The 20,177-nt window shown below is 43.7% G+C and overlaps 1 protein-coding gene across 1 annotated transcript in view; it reads right to left on the bottom strand.

The window, feature by feature from the left end:
- Positions 1-20,177, bottom strand: part of Elovl4 (ELOVL fatty acid elongase 4) — a 28,611-nt gene that overhangs the window by 7,410 nt on the left and 1,024 nt on the right. The window contains exons 2-3 of the mRNA XM_006985364.4: positions 2,186-2,373; positions 204-284 (exon numbers count right to left, since the gene is read on the bottom strand). Of these exons, the coding sequence (XP_006985426.1) occupies positions 204-284; positions 2,186-2,373 (269 nt within the window). The remainder of the gene's footprint in view (positions 1-203; positions 285-2,185; positions 2,374-20,177) is intronic.

The following is a 20,177-nucleotide window of genomic DNA, read 5'->3' as shown; positions in this document are numbered from 1 at the left end:
CAAAGAAAAAAAAGCTTTCTCTACCCCACTCAACACATTTCACTCCCATACAACACTCTATTTTTTGGATAGATAGATAGATAGATAGATAGATAGATAGATAGATAGATAGATAGATAGATAGATAGATAGATAGATAGATACTGGGAGCCCATAAAGGCGAACTGCTGGTAGTAATCAATGGTATTCAGTGGCACACTTACCCTGACTTCATTAACGTTATTAGAATAATCCACTGTCTGGCAGATATAGCTGTATCCTGCATTGTATGATCCCATGAATAGCTGGGAACAAAAGAAACATTTGGAGAAAAGGTTTAGTAGACACAGGAGTGAAAACAGTAAATCCAACACACAATCCTCCAAAGAATTTTGAAAGCAGTTATTTTCTTTAAAAAGCATTTCAACCACACTGAACATTTCAAAGTTATCTTCTTACTGGTGGTGCCGGGGATTGAACTCAGGACTCACCATGTGCTGGGCAAGTGCTGTGCCCCGGGAGCTACATCCCCAGCCCTTGAATTGACATGTAATCTATTAGAAGTTCTAAAGTTCTTTGTGCGGTAGCTTTATGATAATTTTAATAAGGACCAAATTAAAACACAAGCATATTCTTTTCACAAGACATCAACTCCATCAAATACATAACACCTTTTCATTATTTGGAGAATAGTTTATTAGTTCCTATAATTAAACTTGCTTAGGCAAGACCTTACATATTTAGCACAGTGCACTATTTCTACAGAAATTAGAACAATACATTTAATGTTTCTAGACCAATATGGATGCCAATTCTATATAATGCCAACTCAATGGAAGAGAAGCTTTTACAGCCACTGTATTGGCTAGCTTTAGGTCAACTTGACACAAGCGAGAGTCATTTGGGAAAAGGAAACCTCAATTCAGAAAATGCCCCCAACCAGACGGCCCTGTGGGCAAGCACTTTCTTGACTGATGCTTGATACTGGGGGCCCAGTTCTCTGTGGGTGGTGCCACCCCTGGGCAGTTCATCTTGGGTGCTATAAGAAAGCAGACTGAGCAAGCCAGTGAGTGGTGTTCCTCTGTGGCTTCTGCTTCAGTTCCTGCCTTCAGGTTCCTGCCCTGACTTCCCTCGGTCTGGACTGTTACCTGGAAGTGTAAGATGAAAGAAACTCTTTGGATTCTGAGCCAAGACCTGTCCAGCCTTAACCTATTTATATCTTGATCCAAAGTGGTGTGTGCCCAGCAGACTAAGTGAAGATATCCAAATAAAGCAAATGAAGGAGTCTGTGAAGCTGAGAGTCTATCAGCCTAGTTGTTAGAGGGTTAATTTTCTTAGTACCTGTAGTTAGTTATCAGCTGACACAGAATTTTAGTAAATCTCTTAGGAGTGAAGTCCTAAGACTTTAGCAACTTAAAATGTGCCAATCCAGCCTCCAGGATTTTCTTTCAAAATAACCCGGAGAATTTGCTGAGGTCCAGGAAAGGGTGATGACTAGCAGCCACGCCTGCATGACAGCCAACTCCTTTCAGCTCCAACATATAATACAGTAAGTTACATAAGTGAAACTGGTACTTTCAAGTATTCTGATCAGATGGCAGGCCTGAAACTGACGAAGAAGGGCTCCAGGCAGCTCCGATGGCTCCCTCAGGGCCGAAGATGTGCCAGACGTCCTGAAAACTCACCTCTCTTGCTCGCTCACCTCTAATAACAGCCTTCCTTACTTGGCAGGTATTTATTTCCCATCTGAGAGATGGGAAAGAAGAAACCGAAACAGCTGGCTAACTCCCAGTGTCAAAACAGTTACTAAGAGTGTGCTGAGAATCCGCTCTACCCAGCTATCCTCCACTCCATTGCTTACTTCTGCTACCTAGAAATTCTAAAGGGCCGGGCGGTGGTGGCGCACGCCTTTAATCCCAGCACTAGGGAGGCAGAGCCAGGCGGATCTCTGTGAGTTCGAGGCCAGCCTGGGCTACCAAGTGAGCTCCAGGAAAGGCGCAAAGCTACACAGAGAAACCCTGTCTCGAAAAACCAAAAAAAAAAAAAAAAAAAAAAAAGAAAGAAATTCTAAAGGTTAAAAACGTGCTCCAAAGAGCTAACTGCCATGCTGAAGTGCAAGCCTGCAAACAGTAGTTTCAAGGGGTCTCATTTTGAAATCGCTCCCAACAATCCTGGGGAACTATTAGAGTGACATTAATAAACCCACCTCTCTGAAGATGAAAAGGTTAAGCAAAACCATGCCAAAATTATAGATGATGAGCACCAAGCGCATCTGAAAGGGCTCCCGGTCTTTCATCCACTTTGGACCCAGCCACACGAACAGGAGATACAGCGTGCTTATGCTTAGCGTTGGCCATGGAGACTGCATCAGCGGCCAGTTTTCTACACGTTTATCTACGGAGAGAATGAAACAACATGAAATTTATTGAACAATACACGTTTTACAGAACAAAATTCTCTTAGGAATTAAAATGTCCTAATTTCTTAATTGGAGTAAGCACAGACCACTGTCCCCATGAAAACACATGGTATATAAAACAAATACAGACACCACCAACTCCTACAAGTATCATATTGGAAAATCATTTCTTTACTTAGGTTACATGGTATGTTCTATGAAGAATCAAAGGAACAGAAGAAATGCACTAAAAATATAGGCAATAAGCTTGAGAGGAAAGTGAAATCAAGATTTCATAGCTTTAAAAGAATTCTTTTAAGGAAATGCTCAGTTTCTGTGCTAAGTATGTGAAATCTATCAGGCAGTGTGGCACCACAGTCTGTCTCCACCCCCAGCAAGCACAAATCAGACTCATGAGGTACTGGGCAATGGAAGCCATGAGAAGGAGCAGCTCTGGAAATGAGAGCTGCCGTACAATCATACTTGAGGAATTAAGGTAATCTCTTTACAATTCTAATTTATCATAAATGTGTTTGCTACTTCTCCACTGACAGTGTGCATCCACTTGACTATCTATGAAAAAGCTATCTGTATGCTTCCCTTCCCTTAATTCACATGTGTGCAAATACAAACAGTGGAACAAGTAATTTCACTTAAAGTAAATTGATTGCCCATAATATTTAAATATGCAACCAATAATCAATTTTAAATTTTAATATTTTCAAAATGAGACCATTGATAAAATAAGATATGACAAAGAAATAACAGATTAAGAAAATTTCTACTTACATACATCAAGTATATTAAGATTAAATTTCATATTTCTAGAGTTAAACAGCATTTCATTCATTTATAATCAAATGACCACTTTATGCTTGGCAATACAAAACACATTTAACATTCTATTTCCAGCATAGTTTATTTCAAAAAATAAAGAAAAAGTTTTTTGGCCAGTTCCTAGAATCCAGCCTAAATGAATTTAATATCGTGTTAATTACAGTAACTTCTATGTAAACTGACATGTTTACTAAAACAATATATGCAAATGGTTCTGGATTAGATAACCAAATACTAGAATACTGTTTTAAAATATACTAATCGGGCTGTGAGTGTGGTCAGAGGTATCGGAAGAATCTCTCTTTCTCTCTGTATACATACATATGCTCACACATCTATACATATGCTTAAATGCACACTAATCTATTTCTATAGACTGTCAATTGGAAATATGACACAATTGTTTCATGAAATAGTCCCCCAAGTCAGAAAGAGCCACAGTTGCTACGTTTCAATGAAATAACAGTTGATAAAAGGTGAGAAGGGCAGGGGAGCATTCAGGCAGAAGGATTTTGAGTCTGAGGCCAGTCTACTAAATTATAAGAGATATCCTGTCTCAACAAAACGAAGAAGGGGACTTCTGTCTCCAGGGCCTAGCCAGATATGTGTAGTTCTCAGCCCTCATCAAGGAAACTTTTCTATGCAATAGTCAGAGGCCATTATAGAAGACAACAACAGATCAAAGTGCAAAGTTATGGAGCCCAGGCCCAAAGGATGCACCTACAACACAAATCCCACACCTATGGCTCAGGAATCACTGCAGAAGGGGGACAGAAGGTCTGTAAGAGCTGAGAAGCTGTGTCTCCTAGAAATGTCAGAAGCCACACAGGGAAGTCTCACCAACATGGCTGCCTGAACGTGAGCTGGAAAAGGGTGATATCAAGAGGCATGTGAACATGGACAGGGGGATCCTCACAAGGCCTGAACCCTGCACAAAGAACTACAGACAAGTGAGGGGTGCTGAGAGTGGAAGAATAGTCTTCCCCAGGGAAGAACTGTTGTTGTTTGTTTCTTGGCCCTTTTGAGGGCCCTGCCACCCAGCTCCCAAATAAATCACATGGAGTCTTATTATTACTTAGGAATGCCCGGCTTTAGCTTGGCTTACTTTCTTGCCAGCTTTTCTTGACTTTAAATTACCCCGTCTACCTTTTGCCTCTGGGTTTTTCCTTTTCTACTCCTGTATGCCTTTCTTTGTTTCTTACTCCGTGGCTGGCTGGGTGGCTGGGTGGCTGGCTCCAGGAGTCCTCTTTCTCTCTCTACTTTTTTCACTCCTCCATCTCTTTCCTTCTTCTCCCCTCCTCCAAGGTTTCTCCTTCTATATCTTCTCTCTGCCTGCCAGCCCCACCTGTCCTTTCTCCCGCCTTGCTATTGGCCATTTAGCTCTTTATGAGACCATCAGGTGTTCTAGACAGGCACAGTAACACAGCTTCACAGAGTTAAACAAATACAACAAAAACAAAAGTAATACCCCTTAAAATAATAACAAAGAATGCACTAATTGGTTATCCAATAACAACATAGTCAGCTCTGAAAACATATACATTCAAGGAATACACACACACACACACACACACACACACACACACACACACACACACACGCTACCACCAACAACAACAGTTAAAGAGACCATGAATTTGAAAGAGAAGAAGGAAGTGATGTCATTATGCTATAATCACAAAAAATATCTTTAAAAAACAAAAAGAAAAAGGGGAAGGAAAGATAATTACTTTGAGGAAAAACATACATGGGAACAAGGAAAACTGCAGACAGATTTTATTTCCTTCTTCACAAAGGAGGAGGTCCTCGGCTCAAGGTAACTATGATTATACTCATCAAATCAAATACTACCAGACTTAACATTTTTGAAAAACAGAGGAAATAGTAAGCCAGTCAGAAGGAAGAAGAGACTTAAACCATGTTGACCTGTGCTGACGTTTGTCACAGGCCACATGACTGTACTATGTGCTTGTTTATGGCTTAGAAGACACATTATCCTTCAGTGATAATTACCCTTATAAACACAACTGCCAGAAGACCCCGCAGAAATCAGGATAAACTCCTGAAATCTAGGAGTCCTGTTCTCCACAAATGCTAGGGCAAATACTGACCCATCAGATGGAAGCCAAGAGCCAATGCCCTGTAATGGGATAGTCAACATGGCAAAGTAGGGAGATGCACTCTTCTATAAAGAGACCTTAAGGTCTAAGATCCTGGATTATGTCTCACTTTTTATCTCACCACACAGAGGATTCCTACTGACTCCAAAGAAAGTTCTGAGCAGCAAGTGAAAAAGAAAGAAAAAATAGAAAAGCAAGTTCAAAGGCTGGTGGGAAGGCTCGGTCAATAAAGCACTTGCTATGCAAATATGAGGACCTGAATTTGATCCCTAGAATTCATGTAAAAGCTGGGAGTGGCACTGCATGCTTATAATCTAAGTGCTGGGGAGGCTGGGCTTGCTGGACAGCTAGTCTAGCTCTGTCCACGAGCTCCACATTTAGGAAGAGACCAGAGGTGCCAGGTAATTAAACATCCAGCATTGATCTAGGCATACAACACACACACACACACACACACACACACACACACACACACACACACACACACACCTACCTCTACGAATATACACACACATTAGCTTATACCACAGACACATACAAAATAAAGAAAATAGAAAAAGAAAACCAAGGTCCAAAATTAGCCAGAAACTAAGAATAGAAGATGAACTTCTTTAATTTTTTTTTTAGTTAGAAATAGGGGGTCTCACTCTGTTCTCCAGCCTGTGCTTGAGCATGTGAGCTCAGGTGATTCTCCTGCCTCAGCCTCTCCAACAGGAGCTAGAACTCTGGTGTCCCGTTATGTCCAGCTTGCTTCCTCGTGTTGATGTGCAGTGTGGTGCACTGTCTCATTCTCTCATTCATCACACACACTTCGGACTATCAAGGAGAGACCGAGGACCTCAGTGAGAGCTTCTCACTGATGGAGGCTCTGCACTATCGGACGCTAAGGCAGGCTGAGACACAGCCGGGAAGCCAGATGACGACAGGAAACGACAGAAAGCATCCAGGACACAGTGTGCCAGTGAAGGACTGCGCTCCAACACTGGCCCTGCCACTGTGCACAGGACTCCAGGGCACAACCCGCTTCATCTCCTTCATCTCTAAACAGGGGAGGGAGGAGGTGAAGCAGATGAGTGATCCTCCAGCTTTAATGATAAACAACAACAAGCTCCAGTAGTTGACATGCACACGGACGCTTTGGTCTGCGCTGCAGTCCATTTCCGGGGACACTGCACTTTCTGCGAAGCTTCAACTGAGGCCTGGGATTCTCCACATTCTCATGTGCTACTCCAAAGGAGCGGACTGAATTTCCTGCCTTTATTTTCAATATGTCCCTGAGTGCTTGGCCTGGAACCGAAGATTCTCTTACCTCAACTTCTTGGGTTTGGAATGACAGGCATGTGTCATCATGCCTCACCCTTAAAGGTTATAATGGTTTCCATTTGTAACGACATATTTACTGTTTCATAAAGCTCACGTCAAGCTAGACTGACCTGTTCACGTGTGTTGGTATGGACAATCATCACGTATGGACAATAATCACCTAATTTTAACCTATGCTGAAAAGTCATACATAGTTACTCAACCATGTTGTCAAAACTTCCAAAGTGTTGCTAACTGTTTAAAAAAACAAGGGTATGCCCATCTGAAATGAATATTTATTTATTTGTTTATTGAGGCAGGGTCTCACTATGTAGCCCTGGCTATCCTGGAACTCCCTATATAGAGTAGGATGGCCTTGAATTCACAGAGTTCCACCTGCCTCTGCCTCTACCTAGTGCTAGATTTAGAAATGTGTGCTACCATGCCCAGAAAATGAGCTTTCTTGAACACACAACTGACACATGTTTCTAATTTGATCTGATTTAATTCTGATCAGCCAGCACGGAATCCAGGCTATCCACTTTGTAACTACTGTGTGTGTGTGTGGGGGGGGGGTGCAGATCACTCGGTCGTTGACCTATGGAAGTTCATCATTTATTGGAGGAAGGGACAGACTTGAAAACTCAACTGCTCTGCAGCAGGATGAGAGTCCACGCTGAGCAGCAGGACAGGAAAGTGGACAAGACGCGGCTCAGTGACAGACACCTGAACTTTGACTCAACGAACAAAAATATGCCAGGCAGAGAGGCAGGCAAAGTGGTCCCTGTTGTTTCAGAGAAGGGAATTAGAGAAACTGACCGGGAGCTCCCTTAGTTGATTGACCAGCCCCTGGTAGCCGTGAAGGGCAGACTGCCGGGGGAGGGGATTGTCAGAGGCGTGGGAACCATGGCAGGTCCGCCTCCACTGGAGACATGGGAGCAAGTGCTGTTTAACGTATGGGCTCCCCGACCCACCCCAGGTTCTGAACGGACACCTCTGCAGCTGGGGCCCAACCCTGACCACAGGGCTTCCACGGCTTCTGACATGGTGATGGAATGCCTGAGGTGATGGAACCCCAGGATCCAGGCATGGCTCGCTGCTCTGGTCAGGAGACAACGGGAAGGTCACAGGGCAATTTCTATAGATCTGGGGGGCAGTTATAGATGTGACAGGGGAGATGAGAAGCAAAGCTTAGGATTCCTGACATATTTATGGCCAGGTGGCAGCTGAGAAAGTCAGGACAGCGTAGACTACACCAGCAAGAAGGGCAGGTCTAGGAGGAAGTGAGCAGGAAATGCTCAACATCCCTGTATAATGTACATTCCTGTGTGAGGTACATCCCAGTATTAGGTACATCCCTGTGTGGGGTCCCTAGGTGGGGTGGCCAGGAGGCTCTAGAGTTGCAGAGGAATTTCCAAGGCAGGAGACACGGGGAGGAGTCACATCAGAGCTTAAGGCCACAAGCAAGTGCACAGAGAAGGAGAAAAAGATTCTAGAATAAAGGTCTGTGCCTGGATTACCAGGGGGAGAGGGTGTACCGGCAGCAAACTGGGCAGGGAGGCAGGGGAGAGAAAACAGCCAGACATTGGGAACCAACCGTGCCCTCCCTCTGTCCTTCCCTTCTTTCTTTGAGGAACTCACTACCATAAGAGCTGATTCAAGCACTTAAGTGCTCCCGGCCCATACGGACCCCACAGGGTCCCTCCTTCCTTTCCAATGCACCTGCTCTCTCCCCCTGCAAATCTTCATAGGGTTGCCTGACATCATGAAAGCCGTGTGGGTCCCTCCCCTCACAAGTCCTTGGTACCTTCTGGGGCTTTTTGTCTGCTTCCTCTAGCTCACCAGATCACCAGCATTAGAATCCTCACGAGGCAGCCAGCCGAGAGACTCCCCAGCCTCATGGGTGATCACGGCATTGGAAGAGTTAAGGTGTGTGTGTGTGTGTGTGTGTGTGTGTGTGTGTGTGTGTGTGTGTGTGTGTGTGTGTGTGTTTAGTGTCTGACACGGTGTAGTCAGCAACAGCACTGACAATAACCACTAAGTTTTCCTCCTTTACAACGTTAGAATTAAACCAAATTCAAGACAAAGGAACAATGATAATTAAATCAGGAAGAGTTTACACTGAGAAGGCAAGGTATTTCTGTCCTATATACTGAGAGGATAAGGTGTCCTATGGTTCACCCTTAACTTGCTCTCACTAGCTTAACATGTGTAAATGTTCCCTACTTGCTGTTGTGTATGGTGATAAGCGTGTGAGTGCAGGCATGCACACATGCCATGCCATGTGTGTGGAGGTCTGAGGACAACCTCTGAAGTCAATTCTCCCCTTCTACCTTTATCCATGAGTTCTGGGGATTGAACTCACGTTGCCAGCCTTCACAGAAAGCCCCCTTCCCTGCTGAGCCGTCCTGCCAGTCCCCACCAGCTTAATTTTCAAGTTATGCTAAAAAGCTATTTTCAAAAGGCAACATAAAACTATTTTAATGAAGAATAAAATACTAGTAACCCAGTGGCTCTTCGGTAGCTCAATAACCTCTGCTTCCAAACAAGTAACTACAATGACTCCTTAGGAACTTCTAATAGGTCTACTTTGTGTGTGTGTGTGTGTGTGTGTGTGTGTGTGTGTGTGTGTGTGTGTGTTTGTTTCAGGATTTCCACTAGCCAAAATGAACTTCCTTTCTAGTAAAATTCTACTATCACATCCCAGAAAAAAAAAAGTATTAGTAAAATTAATCAATTTTAGAATATCCACATTCCTAGAACCTATGGAACCAATGCCGCAATGAGGAAAGAGTCTTGAGTGATACCCTGGGAAGACTCGCAGAACAGAGGAGCACAAAATTTGGGCAAAAGATAAGACTCACATCCAGAAGAACTGGATCCCAGGGTGTGGCACACACCCATAGTCCCAGCTCAGCTAATCAAGATGCTGAGGGAAAAAAAAAAAAAAAAGACACATTCCCAACCTGGACTGCATAAGTAACATAGAGAGATTCAGAGGGCTGTGGCAGGGATGTGGGGGGAGGTGCTGGATTACAGGCGTGCTCCCCCATTTATTTGATTTTCAAATTAATAACTTAAGCTCATTTAATGCTTCTATTTTTCCACAGTATTAAACAGTGTGAGATTGCAGAGGAAAGCAGCAATACTCTATTCCTTTTCTATTAAAGTGTGATCCATGTACCAGTCAAGTCTCAGTCACCTGGAACTGGGAGGAAACAGAACCTCATGCCTTAGCCAGGAGCATTAACTCAGAATCCACATCATGCCACCAAAAAAAAATTGATTTGGTTCTTGAGTCTACCTGGAAAAATCAGCCACTTCTCTTTTCTTCTAACAGCATCTATATCTGTGTGATCTGCCATCATCAAAAGAAAAACACAAGTCTAATGACCACTAACCAGACTAGCTTTGGGGAGTTTATTCAAGACGTCAGAACAATGTCCTCAAGGGAACTCTCAAAACACACCATCCTTCATCAATAACTAAACCCGATAGCTGCAAATAAGGTCACTCTATGGACCAGGCTGGCTTCAGACTCATGGACCTCAGCCTGCCACTGCCTGCAGAGCGCCAGGCTTAAACGCCTGTGTGCTATCACTCCTGGATGAGCTCCTGTCAACTTCTCTTACACAAAACAAAAGCTACGTTTCACTATACAGAATCACAGGCATGTTGGAATCACCCCCAGAGGCTGATTTCAAGGTCTTGTGTCTCCCTCTACCTCTTACTAATCAACAGTCTCCTCTCTGTGATGGAGAGTAAACACAGTGTCCCCTGAAGGCCTCTTCTAGTCTCTGCCCTCACACGGGATGTTCAATGTACAAAGTCAGCCACGTAAGGCAGAACCTAGGAAGGGACTTTCAAGACTTGGACAGAATAGGACGGGTCCCTGAGAGGCACTCAAGAAAGTGAGGATGGTTCCGCGTTGGGGGCTGAGGTGGGACTGAGGATCCTCAGAACCTCTTCCCCTTCCATAGGAGGAACTTCTGTTTTAACTCTTGTGCACTCAGGAGTGGGGATGGGAAATGCACCCTGTGGACCAGACACAGACCTAGGTGGGGACGCACAGCATGGGGGGCAGAGCGATTGGCAGGCAGAGAGGAAGGGATCCTCTGCCAGCAAGAGAACAACGGTGGGTTGAGTATCTGGTGACAGGAGGGAGCAGATGGCCTCAGAGTAGTTCGGACTGGTCTACTAACTCAGCTGTGTAACAGTCACGGGGGGGGGGGGGGGGGGGGGACGTGATGGAGAAAGAAGGTAAACAGCAGAGAGAAAGGCGTTTGGGTTGTGAGTCTAGACAGCGATCATAATAAAAGTGAAAGGGGAGAAAAGCACGCGGTTCCCTGCAACAGGCAGGAAAGGATGGCTTTGGAAGCTACAAAGGAAAAAAAAAAAAGGTAAGGGAAAGCGGTTCCTTGTGAGATACAAGCTAGCGGCTGCTCAGACTGGGTTTTAACTTGGGAGGGTTAAGTGAAGTGTATGATCCAGGGAAAGTCAACTTCCTCTCTGAGATGAGGGTAACAATAGCATCCAACCGAAAGAATCTAAGTATTAAATGTGATAGAGGAGGGATGGGTGGGGGGACTGTGGTTGGTACGTAAAATAAATAAAAAAATGTTTTTAAAAAATGCTAAAACAGGCCGGGCGGTGGTGGTACACACCTTTAATTCCAGCACTCAGGAGGCGAAGGCAGGCGGATCTCTCTGAGTTCGAGGCCAGCCTGGTCTCCAAAGCGAGTTCCAGGAAAGGCGCAAAACTACACAGAGAAATCCCGTCTTGAAAAAACAAACAAACAAAACAAAACAAAACAAAAATGCTACAATAAATAAGCAAACAGATAAATGAAGTCAAAGCACTGGCTACAGTGCCTGGTGCTCAGGAAACAGCCAATCATCATGGTACAGGGCGAGGTGGGCAATGCTGTGTGATAACAGTGAAACTATCCTAGGGAAGAGATCCTCCTTCTATCCCCATTCTGTGACTCGAGTCCTGTGGTTCTAAGCTTTCCTCCATCTCTAGACAGTTCAATGTAAAGGGATGCTATGACGATGGAATACACAGGGTTACGAAGCACCACTGCGGCCTCTCAGACTCCGCGGGTGGCGGTGAGCTTCATCGTTTGCTGGGTTTAAAAGTCTGACTCATAGTTTAAAAGGTAGCACAGCCGTGAAAGCCAGTTCGAGAGAAAGGGAAATGTGCAGTGGGGAAAATATTTAGATCCACAGAGAGGTCTGAAAGACGACATGATGCTGTATATCCTAGAAGTCAAGAGCAGAAGGCAGCAGTTCCCTCCTTTCCCTGTTTCATGAACTCTTAGTCTGGGGGTTTACCCATCCAAATGTCACTCAGCGCTGCCAATGATCTCAAAGCTTTCAGAAAATCACAATGATGCTTCCAGTTGTTAAGGGGCCCGTAGCATTTGCATCTGTGTGTGCATGGGTGTCTGCATGTGCGTAGTGTGAGCGTGGGGTGGGGCACTTCGGCTTCAACGGTTCTGGAAACTGACCATCCACTGGGCAAAATACCATCCCATCCTGAACTTTCACTAACAGTAGTTGGTAGCTCTTGGCAAACAAGCTCACGATCATTCTGAATATAATTTTTAACAGTTCTAACTACTCCATCTTATGGAAGACAACTTCATCTCAGAGTACAGGTCTCATATCCTGAATATATATCCCCATATGTAGTGTCAGCATATAGATTTATCTAAGAAAATAGCACTTTTTAGTTTATTTTTAAAAATATGTGTGCGTGTTTCGCCTACATATATGTCTGTATACCGCACGCATGGCTGATGCCTATAGAGACCAGAAGCAGGGCACTGGATCCCCTGGAACTGGAATTACAGAGGGTTGTGCGATGCCATGTAGGTGCTAGGAATTGAACCTCAGCCCTTGCAACTGCTGAGCATTTTCAGCCCCTAGCTTAATTTCATACACTAGACCTAATAGTAACGTTGCGCATTCTAGCTGTTTGTTGTTGTCGTCTGTGATTTTGGTCACATTTATTATCTTACAGGAATGTCGATTTACTAATGCTATATAGGCAAAGTAGTAACGAAGACAGATTAACTACAATGATGCACAGGTAAGAGGCATGGAAACTTCTTTCTTGGCTAGTGTGATGACGTCAAGAGCATCAGGCTGTGTACAGACAGCACATTATCTCATTTCCACGAACCTTGGGGGCTTGTAAGCATATGGAAGGAAATAAAAGGTTCCAGCCAGTCTTCCAGGATCGCTGTAAGGCTAAAGCAAAATGCAAAGCCAAACTTTCTGCTTCCTTGCTTGCTGCTTGCTAGACAAGCAGGTACTTCTTCAAGTCAGTCAACACCTTTGTATTCCCTTTATAAAAGCCATTTTACATTAAGCTGGGAAAAAAAATTTGTTTTACCAATACTGAAGAGAGGTCAGGTTTAGGAATGCCATTATATTAATTTTATAGTGTGTGGAATTCTTGCCCATGTTTTATTAGCTTCCACTAATTATACATAATAATGGGTTTCATTTTGATGCTTTTATACATGCATACAATATTCTTTAATTACAGTCCCCCATTCCCTTTCTCATCCCTACTTCTCACTTCTACAGACCCCCATCCACTTTCATAATGTCTCTCTGTCTTTTTTTTTTTTTTTGGTGTGTGTGTGTGTGTGTGTGTGTGTGTGTGTCCCAGTGAACTTTCCTGAGTGTGAGAATTTACCACGGTAATTGTGTTAAGTGCGTACCGGCGTTAGCAAGCGTACTTGTAATGATGGACAACCAGTCCCCGCAACTAGTTTCACATTGCAAAATGGAAACTTCCTACCTCTTCAAATACCAGTTCCCCAGCCAGTTCCTTCTCTTTCCAGGACCTGGCAAGCACTGTTTTAATTCCTATTTCTATTAACTACTTTAGAAAGCTCATGTGAGTAGGATGAACATCTTTGTCCTGTTGTGTTGGAGTTCCTTAGGGACATCCACATGTAAAATATTCTTTTATCTCCACGCTACATGCTGCGTGCATCAGCTCACTCATCAGTGGACATATTCCAGTTGCTCCTACCTCAGCTATGGTGCAATGCAACCATCAACAAGGAGTGGCCAGAATGTGAAATGCATTAGTACACATACGTGTGCCTGAGTCTACATTTGATAAATAAAAATGAAAACAGAAATGCTTAGTCCTGCAAATGTTCCAGTTCAGAATCACAAAACTGGGTATTTTCTAAAGAAAAATAAGGATGGATAAAAATCTTCAGTTTAGACATATTTAAGTTATTGTTCTAGGGAAAATGAAAATTTGATCAACAGTGGATTACACAGAGGATCTGACAATAGATGCCATGTACTCTATAGTTCAATTTTCATATGGTACAGGTAACAAGAAGAGACCTGGGGATGAATAGATGGCAGTGGCTAGGGAGCACTTGCTGCTATTGAAGAGGAACTGAGATTTCCAGCACCTACATGGGTAGCTCACAACCACCTGTGACTCCAGCTCCAAGGGTTCTGATTCCCTCTTCTGGCTCCCAAAGGTTTGTTCTCTCTCTCTCTCTCTCTCTCTCTCTCTCTCTCTCTCTCTCTCTCTCTCTCTCTCTCTCACACACACACACACACACACACACACACACACACACACACATGCTCACAAGTAAAAATAAATTAAATCCTTAAGAAAAGGGATACAAAGAAACACTGATAAATTGCCCAGACTACATAAGGAGCCATCTTTAGAAGCGGCATACCACATGATAAAAACACAACATAATTGAGATCACTTTATACTTTTTTGTTACTGCCCCTGTTTTTAGTGAATTAATTCATTCATGGTTATTCAAGGACTCCTGAGATAATTAAATAGCTATGACGATGTCGTGCCACACACAGTGCTGTTTCAGGTAGCTGCCCAGTGCCTCTACCCTTTCCCTATTCCTCTCCCTGGCTCTTGCAGAATAGGCAAGACAAGGCAAAAATGACCAATTACAAATCCACTATTTTTACTAATTGAGAGGTATTAAAAAGGGTTTTGGAGAACACCTAAATCATAAAAAGATTTTCAGATTAATAATTGACATGTGTGTCTTTGAAATTGACCTCTCTATTCAAAGAACAGAAAAGCAGCATCTATACAGAACTATGGATCCAGCTGGGCATGACGGTGCACACCTTTCATCCCAGGACTCAGGGGGCAGAGGCAGGCAGATCTCTGTGAGTTAGAGGCCAGCGAGGTCTATGTAACAGAACTATGGGTCCAGGAAGATCGAAAAAGATTGTTTTCTAATTTAGTCCTCGGAATTTACAGGTGGAAATGTTGAGGGTTGAGGTGGAAGGAACTTGTCCAAACTCTCTCACTCAGCAGCAGTAGCCTTGTGACTGAAGCCGGGTCACCTGAACCCCAGCCCTGCCCTCGACTCCCACATCACAATGTTCCTGCATGTACAATGAGAAGACATGATTGACTATCTGACTATGTATCTCTGTTATGTGCTACTAAATGATTTGATAGTCGATTCATTAGATTTAGTGGACACCAACTGAAATTATGATTGATAAAGATAATTGTAAAAAAAAAAAACTTTCTGCGGGGCTGGGAATAAAACTCAATAGTAGAACGCTTGCTTAGCATGCACGAGGTCTGAAGTTGAATTCCAACCCCGCCCCCCACCCACACATACACATGTGGAGGTGGGTGAGCACCTTTTGGTAATTTAGTGTCATCTAAAACTGTATTAGCACAACATTTCACTAATCAAAATTATATGGGATTGCCAAATATGAGATTGCCAGGTATGGTGGTACCCGACTGAGATAGACTCACAAGGTGAAAGATTGAACTACAGCAGTGAGACTTTCTTTCAAAAATGGAAAACAAAGCTACATTAAGGGGATTGTCTTCTGCCAATTGTGTGAGAGCAAGAGAGAGATTCTCTAGGGCATGTTGAAGGGGAAACCATAAAATGAGGAGGCAGATCACAAGGATGATTTATATAATTCAGGACTAGAGTCATAAAAAAAAGAATGGCTCAAGGTAACAGACAAGCAGTTGCTAAAGATAGGGTTTCATGTCAATGGACCCACAGTCGCTCCAGCCTGCCATGTAGGTAATGGTTTGGGAAGCAGAGCTATATGGTATCGAGAGAGGTAAGCAGAGGAATACGAGCAAGGCAATGCTGTAAGGAGAAAGTGAGATGGGCAGGCATTCCATTTACTGGAGGACCAGGGACTTAACCAAGCTGGCCAGAGCTGCAGGCCTGTGGGTAGAGAAATACAGCCCGAGCACAAGAGAAAGCTAATACAGAAGCTATGTATTTCCCTCCTTCTCATTTCTAAGTTCAAAACCCATATGATTTTTAAATAATAGACTCTGATACAGAAAATGGCTTATTTTGTAGGTGAAATGTAATATCTGGAAAAAAGGGGGCACTGAAAGTGAGGAATGATGAAATTCATTAAATAACTCCTGTCTGCGTGGAAACATATCCTTAACTCTAGAGTCATGGCTCAGATGAAAAACCATACTCATATTAAATCATTCACAGGTGACATTATTACATGACTAAAGGAAAAATACATTGAATGTTCAAAATGATGACCCAGTACTTTGTCCCTTACAAGACCACAAAACCATTGTCCAAGACCTGTCACCCTGTCACCCTAATTGAAAGACTCTAACCACATAAAACTGTCCTGAAACCAGTCTCAGAACCGCACTGTTTGCCCTGCCAGGATCTGCCCATGAGGGGTGTTTTGCTATAAGCTGTGGATGGAAAAGGTACAGGAGTATCAGCCATTTAAGTCCAAGGGTGTACTCTATCAAGTCAGACTGGGGTAAAGGAAAAATATCAACCTACCAATCCCCCTAAAGCTGTGTGAGCCCCCCAGAAGCTTCAGGGAGGCTATGAGACAAGACTTCAAGAACAACACTGGCCAGGGGAGAGTCTAGAGCTGGCCATATTCCACACACTTGATTTCATGCTACTGTGCAAGCCCGTAATCACAGTACTTGAGAGGTGAACACATGAAGATCTTGAGGCTAGCCTTAGCTACACTGTGAGTTCAGAGCTGGCCTGGTTCACATATCAATATCATACCTCAAACCCAATTCCTTGCAAAGACAGAGGTGGAGAGAGAGAGAGAGAGAGACAGAGAGAGAGACAGAGAGAGAGACAGAGAGAGAGACAGAGAGAGAGACAGAGAGACAGAGAGATTGCTTAGTATCAGATGTCCAGAACTTAAAATGTCTGTTCTAATGTGTGTGTGTGTGTGTACATACACATATACATATTTCCCAGACTAATCTAAACACAAAGCCTACTTTAGAAATGAACACAGATGAAAACTACACGTTAACTATGTCAAATGAAATGAGTATTAACACGCTGTACAACACTGAAAACCTGTCTGCCTCCCCTGCAGCCTAGCAAGCCATAGGCTAACCTCCTCTGACTCCAGTTTACTAAGGCTGAACTAAGCATCCCCTCCCACAGCAGGCTTAAATGACTCACTGGTCCTTTCGCAGTCCCAGTTTCCCTGGTTCAGTTCCCAGCTCAGCCCCTGCGCCCTTTGCTGTTGGCACCTTTGCCCTGGTCTACCAACCCAAACATTTTCTGACTGTTCCCATCAGCTCACTCCCTGCCGGAGTAAGGAACGTGTGGGAAACTGATCAAAAGCTCAGAAAACAGAGCCAGTCGGTCTGCTGCTTTCGCCATTCATGACTGACACATAGGGTGGGGACATGAGATAACAGCAGAGAAGAACTCTTCTGATTGTCCCGAGGCCCTCAAACCAGGATTTCGGGGGGGGGGGGGGGGGCAGAATAGCAGTGATCGCCCTAGACTTCCTACGTTTGTGGCTAATGGCCTCTCTCCCTGATCTGTATTCTGCATGGCAAGGGCGTGTGCAATAAAGAACTATATGTGACCTAAGTGCATTTGCTTATACGATGCAAGCTTGGCTTCCGAAGGCTCTCATATCTTATAGGGAACACCCTCCCTCCTATACGCCACTCTTCTCATCCCCTTTGCTTTCTGCCTCTTGCAAAGTGAACTCAAGAAGCCGGCTGTGTATGTTCTAACTTCAGTGACACATAAACAAGTACCCATGGTCTGGGAAGTAACTAAGCACTCTGAAAGAAAAAGGGCAGCAATGGATAAAGTGAACAATGTAGCACTTAACAGAAGGGTAGACTGTTGAGATGTGTCAGTTTAAAGTTTTGTATATGAGTTTAATTAGTTACACTTTTTGAGTCTAATCATTTTCACACATTCAAAGTCAGAGAAGAAAAAAACAAATGCAAAGGCATCAGAGCTGTAACTCCAAGAGGGGCAACTGGAGTGAAGTTTCCTATCAGTCCATGCTCTCCTCCAATATAAATGAGAGCAACTTTCCTGTTGCATGCATCTAAATGCTTAGTTTAGGACATTCAAGTTTATTTGTACTGGATTTTTTTTTAAGTACAGTCTTTTAAATCTTAAATTTCCACATATAAAATGTTAATGATACAATAAGAGTGACACTGTTCCTGTGAGCACAGAAATCCGTTGTTTGCTAGATAAATGCTGTTGAAAAGTCCAGTGTATAGACCTCCCTTTGGCTGTGTTTTCCTAAAACACATCAACTGACAGAAGAGTTTGAAATTACATTTTACCAGGAGCTATTTGTTCTAAGCAAAAATGTCTTAGGCTGTCAGATAGACTCGACAAACCTGCAACCTTCTTATTACAACAATGCAAACACAGAACTCCTTTACTTGTGCCCAAGGAGGAACTTCAGGAAGAGAAAAGCCCAAGGAACTAGTAAAAGGAAAAGAAACCAGCATACACCTACAATGAGGCACTCAGGGCATGGCGCCTAGCTCAGCTTGCTCTTCCTGAATAATGGCAGCCTTTCAACAGACTCCACACCATTTCTCAAGAGCATCCCTGTCTCCCACCCATTTTTATTTCCCTCTTTCCAAACATCTGACTCATCCACTTTTCTTCAGCATCACTGGATATGCCTCCCTTCCTACTCTGTTGCCCCCTTAGCCAGACTTCCAATATTCATGGCAGAAATAAATGTTATTGGAAGGGGGGCAGGGGGACCTGGTTCCCAGAAGAAACATTGAGCACATGGAAGTGTCAGGGAAGTGTCACAGGAGCTCCTGATGTGAAAGCAAAACAAACAAACAAAAAAGCCCAAACAATGGTCCTCCTTATGCTGCAGCAAGGCCAAACAGACTCTACCCACTGAGCCTCTGGTGGGTTACAGAGCACACCTCGTGGGTTAAGGAGCACTTCTGCCCACATGAGGCAGCTCATTGCAGAAGCAAGGAAGCAGTCTCAGGTTTCGTAAGTGGATAGTCAAGAGCATGGATGAATATCTTCCCACTGACCTGCTAGTAAGAGGTCACTTGAGTGTCCCTGTGTCGACTCGTTTCTCAAGCCTGGTCCATGAAAGTTTACTACTTTATAGGTCCCTCAAAGCATATGAGCAAGCTTTCACTTGAGTGGACACACAAAACTTCCAACTCCATTCACGATCTTTTTCACTGAACCACTACAGGAAGCTATGTTCTAGCTCTGCTCTCAGCCTTTCTTTCTGAGGCCTGGGAGATGAGAACACTCCAGGATAGGAAGGAGCTGAGAGACAGGACTGGGAACTCCTAGGTGTGGCTCTGGTTGCAAGGCAGCTGGAGGACCTCAACCATGTTGTCACCTGTCAGCGAGCATGTCTGATGTTCAGCTCTGCACAATTGTGTAAGGGGATGCTCTGATGCAATGTTCAGCGCAGTATCACAAGAGATGAAGGGAAAGGTACTTCTTCCCCAGGTACTGCAGGTATCAGTGTGATAGCCTTAAAGAAAAACTCAAGAAAGAAATGTCCCATTTCAACTGTCTTTAAGCCCTCTCCAGCTGTGATGCATGGGAACTACAGCTGCCTCTCCTAGTGTCAAATTTGTGATCTCCTGAGAAATATCGCGCTTTTCTAAACAAGTCAATGAAGCCTCCATGTCCAAAAAAAAAAAAAAAAAATCGTTTGTCTCATACAGAAACAATTCCAGCAAGCATTTTGTCCACAGCATATACCTCAAATGTCACACTGTATTCATGCTATAACACACTGTCTCATTTGCCCTAGCAACAAACACAAAAACTACAAAAGAAACTTTTCATTTCTAAAGAGGACAGCTATCCTAACCTATATTGCTAACCTCCTCCGCTGCCAGGATACAAAGTCACACTGCAAAAGGGCAACAAAAATTTACACCACAAAACCATTCCTAGAATCCTTTCAACTTGATGCTTAAGAATTTAAAAACTTGTAAAAGCAAATGAAGAAATGGTAAAAAACGTGAACATTTGTGTTACAATCACTTCTCCTAGGAAAACTCCGTAAGTCACCCAAATGACAGTCCTGCCCCACAAGCTGAAGAGTTAAGGGGAAAGTTGGCTAATTTCAGTATGCTGTACTTAGGTAGGCTTCTGGGCCAACCTCTAGGTGCTGCTGCAGAGACCCCCTTCTCAATGACTGCCTTCCTCCCCCTCCCAGTGACGGCACTGCACTGCGCAAAGC

Source organism: Peromyscus maniculatus, chromosome 7, assembly GCF_049852395.1.
Source record: "Peromyscus maniculatus bairdii isolate BWxNUB_F1_BW_parent chromosome 7, HU_Pman_BW_mat_3.1, whole genome shotgun sequence".
Lineage (NCBI taxonomy): Eukaryota > Metazoa > Chordata > Mammalia > Rodentia > Cricetidae > Peromyscus > Peromyscus maniculatus.
This window is presented reverse-complemented; position numbering and strand designations above follow the sequence as displayed.